The 7,433-nt window shown below is 34.9% G+C and overlaps 1 protein-coding gene across 1 annotated transcript; it reads right to left on the bottom strand.

Annotated features, from left to right (window-relative positions):
- Positions 1–457: 457 nt before the first annotated feature.
- LOC105439367 lies at positions 458–6,966 on the bottom strand. Its single transcript, XM_030985997.1, has 7 exons — positions 6,882–6,966; positions 5,269–5,290; positions 3,811–4,073; positions 2,954–2,994; positions 2,469–2,511; positions 1,053–1,093; positions 458–538 (listed from the first exon to the last, which is right to left on the bottom strand). Exons 1-7 carry the CDS (start codon positions 6,964–6,966, stop codon positions 458–460), a joined length of 576 nt encoding a protein of 191 aa, XP_030841857.1.
- Positions 6,967–7,433: the final 467 nt, after the last annotated feature.

Below are 7,433 nucleotides of genomic sequence, written 5' to 3'. Positions count from 1 at the left end.
GTGGTCACTAAAGCAGGTTTGACTGTATAATGATATTAATATTAACAACTACGGTAATAATAATAATAATAATAATAATAATAATAATAATACTTCTACTCAAATTAATAATAATCGTAATTAACAATAATAAAATAATAATAGTTACATACTAATGTTTCTAATAACTGTACTTTCGCAACATATAGTGTCTAATCTGAATTTTTACTAATCTTTGATAATAATAATAATGATGATAATAATAATCATAATTTGTTTACAGAAAAAGCCTCATCAGCTTCAGTGCAGTTCTGCCAAAGGGCCCTGCAATTGTTATTACACTACGAATTGCCAGGTACACATTTACAGCTGGGTTGGAAGTGGCGAATGTGGGCTTATGTCTTGCCAAAGGACATTGGTACCAGCCTGGGATTCGAACCCTAAACATAAGGAGTGAGAGTCAAGTGAATGAACCACTTTACCATGACACCTCTACATAATTTTGTGAATATTTACCTGGCGTAGGAGTCCGATATTCTGTAGGCGTTTCAGGAGTGCCCTGTTATCAAAAAGAAATGTACCATTCTCTCCGTTCAGTATAATCATAACAGATTATTTCACGAAATAACTTTAATTATTTTATTGTGAATACTTTATTTCATGAAAACGGGGTAATACAGAATTACATACGTAACTTAGTAGGAAAATATGAAACGACCCAGTTACCTAGCAATGATCGATGTGTATCGTGTTATGAAACCTATTATAATTCTCACTCATAATCGATGTTTAATACTTTTATTTGTAAGTGAGAAAAAGAAAATCTATGTCCAAAATATGTTGCACAAATGTATAAAATGAAATGAATGAATGAATGAATGAATGAATAAGTGATCAAGCGAGTGAGTAAAATAGAATGAATGAATTGTAATTTGAACGTTAAATCAGTTCATCATGTTATGAAAAAAATTATCTATAAAACAATTGAGTTAGTAAATTATTTAAATAACACGGAATTATATTCTTCCCAGCGAATGTGTGTACGTCCCATTACCCCGTTATGGATAACTCACACTTGTTGACCTTGTCGGCACGGTTGTTTCACCTCTGACACCTATGTTTGGAATAAGAATAGCATTAAAAAGACGAGCATTAAAAGATGCAATGCTAGGTAAAGACTAACCCCTTCAAACCCACTACAAGGTTACGTACACCTACACTTGACATGGAAATACATATAGCATATTCCCCTATACCTGACTGATTTATTAAAGGCTACGTTGATATTTCATGTAGCCTGTTGGATATTTTCATATTTATTTCTAATTACATTACAAGGTAACGGATACCTTCAATATCTACACAACGGCAGACTCTTTTTTTTAGGTGGCGGGGAGCTTTGGATGCTTCGCCCCCAACGGTATCATTTACGGCCCAAACCCCGCCCACGTATTTGTCCCATTTTGATAATGAGAAAACATTCAATTATTACACAAAATTATATCAAAATCTTAACTCAATATCTAGCGAGGATACAATACAAAATGAAGTAGAAATGCTACCTCGGCTTACTGGCCCACTGCATCAAATGCTTGTATGTTTATTGTACATTTTCTACTCTGGATTGCCAGTGTCGTGGGCATGAGGCCGCCAGGCAATTCACACAAAATAACAATAACAACATCAACAACAACAATGATTATAATAATAATAATACTAATAAAATGATAATAATTACATGTATTTAGCGCTTAAAGATAAACTTTAGTACTGGTAATGCGATTGCATTGTGAAAGAAAAGGTGTGGAAAGGATCAGAAACAGTTGATCATGTAGCATGTAAGTATTGGTGTGCACTGCAAGGTTCTGGAGTCATCAAAATCATGATAAATTTGACCGAGTCTTGGTAAAGTAACAAGCACATACACAGAAAGCTATGTATGGGACAACACGCACGGTGTCGGGGTTGGTACTACCTTGATTCCTTGTCTTTCTATGCTCATTACTCAGCCAGTATACATTTTCTTCCAAAATTGTTAGGCACATGTCATTTATTTGTAATCTTGAACATTCAGTGTAAGTTTCGTTTGATTCTGTGAGAAATAATTTTCTTTTTTTTACCAGTACTCAACCTTCTCTTTAATTCTAATGTTTCTAATTGCTGTGTACCTGCTATTACAACCAATAGTGCTTTATCTAGATTTGCTTTATCTTGAATATTAAATGATCATAATCATGATTTTGTCTATCAAGAGAAGTCTCATTAGATTCAGTGCTATTTTGCCAGAGGTCCTGCAATTAGTATTACTTTAGCGATTGCCAGGTACCCAACTAAACTGGGTAGGAAGTTGCGGATGCTGATTAATGTCTTGCCAAAGAAAATTCGTGCCGGACTCGGATTCGAACCCTAAACATTCGGATTTCGGATTGAGAGTCCAGTGAATGATCCACTTTACCATGACACCTCCACAAAATTGTGTAAATACTTACCTGGCGTAGGAGTCCGATATTCTGTAGGCGTTTCAGGAGTGCCCTGTTATCAAACAAAAACGTACCATTCTTTCCCGTCAGTATAATCATAATAAATTAATTCATGAAATAACAAAAATTCTAAGTAGATTTCACGAAAACAGGGCAATTCAGAATTACATGCATAACTAAGTAGAAGAATAATAATCCAGTAACCAAGCAATCAATATTAAGTGAATCGTTTTATCATTCAACTTAGTGTTATGAAACTGATTACTGTTCTAACTATTACAAATTAAATGAATGCATGAATCAATGTGGGAGATAAAGCGAGTGCGTAAAAATAGAAGAAAAACAATTGTAAGATGATCGTTAATTCAATATATGATGTTGTACAAAATTTAATCTGAAAACAAATTAGTTAGTCAATTCTTAAATTACACCGAATTACAGTCTTCTTGGGAATGTTTGTATGTCAGATGCCCCCCTTATGGAGGATAACTCACACTTGTTAACGTTGTCGGCGCGGTTGTTTCATCTGTAACACCTGTGGGTGGAATAAAGCCCGTCAATGATTTAAACAATTAGATATATGGGGGAAAGATCGCCAGTGATCTTCATTCAACCACTCATTGTCAAATAAGCTGGCGATGCAGCTTTTACCTCTCCTGCTCGCACACTCTGGAACAAGCTACGCCCTCAAATTTAAATCATCACCAACATGCCAACAGTAGAACAATTCCAAAAGAGTTTGGAGACCTTTCTGTTCTAAAACCTTACCCATTCGTTGAAAACTACACTATCACTGCTTGGTAACACTAACTCGTGAAAGGCATTTTAGTGGAAAAGGTGTTGTATGAATCGTAACTATATCATTATGAAACATGTAGATCACTTGGAAAACAGTGCCAATACATATTTATGAATACATAACAAAAACATTCACTTCTCTACGCATCCCAAAATAAGAACATCTTGAATAATTTCGATTTGTGTGTCCTAGTCTTGGGTGATTATTACGCAATTGCTCTTGCAGTGGGAACAACGTTTACGATTTACTTCTCTTGAAAATAATTCCATTACTTGATTTATTGGATGCATTTTTAAATCAAAGCTATTGATATAATTACATGTTCATCCTTTCCATATCATGCAATTACAAGTAAACTATGTAAACTAAAACTTACATTCAGGCCCGGTTCTAGTAGACTATATTTTTTGAGGGGTGCCGGGGCTTGGGAATTCATGCATTTATTCTGCATTTGCCTCTTAGATTCATTTAATATTTTTTCGAGTGAGGTGGAAGTTTTTTTTTGAGGGGGGAAGGGGTCGCTTTCCCGCCATTTCTACCACTACTGCTTACATTCATAATCAGCGTAGCCGTAGGTGTACTCCCCTGGGCACATTGAACCCGCCACGCATGAGACAGTGAGGGAACATGGATTGACAGTCTCGCAGTACGGAGCCCACTGTGCCGTCTTGTCACTGTTATCACACAGGCTCTCCAGAGAGGGGTCATAATCATCACAAGAAGGAACCACAATACATACTCCTTTGGTGATTCTGATCGTTGATCCTGGGTCACACTCGATCGTGATTGTTGGTGACTCGGGCACTGGTTTACACCTTGTAACTATGCAAAGTGTGATACAAAGTTGTAATTATGACAGTAAACACATTTCCATCTTCACTTACAATACGAAGGATATAACATACATTTATATTCTTTCAGATCATTCTTTTTAATTTCAGATCCATACATTAAATTATTATCAAATTTATTGTGAAAGAAATTAAACATAATTTGAGGAAATCTGTGACAACAAAAGATTAAGACTATATTACATTAATTCATTTATGTTATAGAAGAAAGACATTATTATTTATAACTGTTTGGTGTTCACCCCGTTGAAAGAAGAGTAAACTGTTCATAAATATGGATTTATATAAATCGAATGTTTTTCACGGAAATTCCAACCGAGCCTAAAATTATTGAGATGGAGTTTTATTATATATCGGATATTAAGTCCACGTGTTGGCATAAGGTAAGGAAGTAAATTTAAACTGGAAATATATTTATTCCAACTGTTTTATTTCAAATTTCAAGGGATTTCAAGTTTCGTTAGAGGAGGAAAAGCTAAATCGGCACAGAAGCGTAGTGCCATCAGACGAGGAGTGCAATTGTCTACGAATTGAAGCCGATTCGGCTATTAGTCTGACTAGAAGTCTTTAACGAACTAAAATTACGATTGTAAGTATTCTTATCATCAGTTTAGAACATAAATTGGGAGGATGATGCATGTTCAGATTTCCTGATCTATTACAAATGCTATTAATTCGGGAATCGGAGCGCATTCGGACCGTGTAGTGTGCGCTGCATGGTCTTCGGCAAAGTGTACTTATTGATTATGAGTTTCTCCTCAAGAAATATCGAAACAAGGAGGAGGGGTTTTAATTTTGATATTTAACTTTTGATATATTTCCTGCACACACAAGTGCTATTGAAACCTTCTGTACATACCTTTTTTGCCTTGTTCATGTTTAATTTAGGTTTGCATTATATTAACGATTTATGTTATTTAACATTTCAGAACAAAAAATATCAAATAACAAACAAATTTAGGCAGGTCGTTAAACGGAAAGAGAATGGGACGAAAACCAGGTATTTATTTATTTGGCCTGAGGTATACTTAACTATAATCATAACTCATGGGATTGTGAACAGCAAAGGATTCGAGGTGTCTTTAAAGCACTCGAGCAGTTGTCTTTTCCGCCCCTATTTTTCAGGATTCATAAAATGTATTGAATATAGCTTACTTACCTCGGAGTGGCGCAGCTCTCTTCTACAAAAGAAATGAAATAAGAAATCATGTAAGATGGTTATCATTTTGAAAACCTATTAGGTAATGTAATAGGTAGTCTAAAAGTATCCAAATGTTATAGTTTTGCATCTTAGCTATGCACGAAAGAGTTATAGGAACGAACAACGTTACTATTTATGGGCCACTTTATTGTTGTTCATTGACAACCGATCAGAAAGATACCTTATCACTTTTAATAATAGTATATATATTAAAAATTGAACAAAAAGTAAATAATCAATACTGATTTGTACTTTGTGTATTACCATAGGGACGTAAAATATGACAAATCCCTGTAAAAAAGAAGATAATCGTGTTTTTCTTAGACTGCCGTGTAAGTGTTCCACAGGTTATTATGCTGTGAGAGAAGTTGCTCAAGTAATGCGAAACTTAAAACCCGTGAAACCCACCCTGGGGGTTTTCAGTTCGAGGACACCCACACCACCGCTTAAGAAAGATTTGTTATTATATATTTCTTTGATTTGTACTAAACCCCAAAACATGATCGACTTGTCAAACAATTTTGCCGTGAATATGTGTGAAAGTCGCTTCTAGGTTCCCAGCGGATCCCCTCCTTAAAAAAAATGAAGGGGATGGCTAACATTTTAAGAATACCATTAAAAATATTAAAGTGGGATTTTTTGATATTTGACAAACGCTTTTCTTCGATATGTTCTATGGTTACGTGTAGATGAATGAAGGATTCATATAGATATGTATGCATGAATAACTTCGTCATTTACCTGTCTATTTTGTCTTTTAAACAGGGAAGTTAAAGTAGGATTATCACAATCTCTAGAGGACGAAGATGAATCAGATTCTAAACGAATAAGAGAGATAAAACAATTTTTAGATATTGATTGATATAGCAGCTACTCTCAAAAGGTACAGGAGTGAAAGAAATTTTTTCTTTGAGATCTATACATTACATTATTATTTAATGTATTCTGGAGGAAAATGAATGTTATTTGAAAAAATTAGTGACAGAATAAAGATTCAGACTATAAAAGCATCATTGTATTTTGTGTCCTACTTAAAGGCCTCGTTTCACATTGTTATATATGAGATTCACGGTCTATGTGTTATCAGTGTCTGTGATATGGTGTAACATTGAAGCCCTAAAAAAATGCGCTTCAAAATGATCAAGAAGTGCCTCAAAAAGTAAAAATCTTTGAGTGACCGGTTTTTACCATAATCATTTTCCCGAATAGACTGTAGTCTTAGGAAAACCGTTAGGAAAACGCAAAATTTGGTTTCCATTTCCGATCATAAATATCTTGATAATCAGACAGGCGGTCGGCTTGTAAAAGTGCATAGTCAACTGTTGAATAAAGGAAATTAGCTAGTGTAGAACATTCGCCATGGAGCAACAATTTGTTGCCAGATCGATTCCCCCCATTGTACTCCTGCAACAATTTGCCAGGGCTTTATTCAACAAAGGTTTTGGGTACGTTAATATTAGGTTTTAAGTTAGATTTATGGTATTGGTTAGTATTTGGATAAGGTTAGGTTTGACTGCGGAAAAATTGTCGTCAGATCGTTGTTTACCACCGATAAATTCAATATTTCTTACCTCTTGGAGGAGCAGATCCAGCTTGGATTTCTAGTAAGCCGTGGATGATAAAGATGATCATAAGTGTCTTCCACTTTAAATCCATTGCAATGCTTTTTCTTGTAAATGGAACAACAGTTTTGAAACCAATCCTGTGATGCAGTAGTTTCTCTATTTATTATCCTAATACTACTATACTTCAGTTAAACCGAAGGATTACTCCGGGTCTCAAAACAAAAAGGGAAATTTAAAAAAAAATCAGACTTATTTCCTTGGTTTAACCAGATTTTGATGAAAAGCGTAAACCTAACGTTGGGGTTAATTTTTAGGAGAAGGCAGTCCTATGTCTCTACCAAACGAAATACATGCTACGATATAATGAGCATGCACATTTTGAGATGGCTACATGAAATCTTCTGCTGTTCCTATTGGCCGAACTAAAGTCATTCTCTATCATTATTAACCAAAATCGTTGTTTCATAGTTTGCTCTTTTTCTCCCCCACCTCTCCCTCTCTATTTCTCTCTCAATCTCTATTTCTATCCATTTTGGTCTCATTCTCTTTAACATGTCT

This window comes from Strongylocentrotus purpuratus, unplaced genomic scaffold (assembly GCF_000002235.5).
Source record: "Strongylocentrotus purpuratus isolate Spur 01 unplaced genomic scaffold, Spur_5.0 spur5_scaffold_15, whole genome shotgun sequence".
NCBI classification, from domain to species: domain Eukaryota; kingdom Metazoa; phylum Echinodermata; class Echinoidea; order Camarodonta; family Strongylocentrotidae; genus Strongylocentrotus; species Strongylocentrotus purpuratus.
Note: the sequence above shows the minus strand (reverse complement) of the source record. Positions and strands in the feature narration are given on the sequence as shown.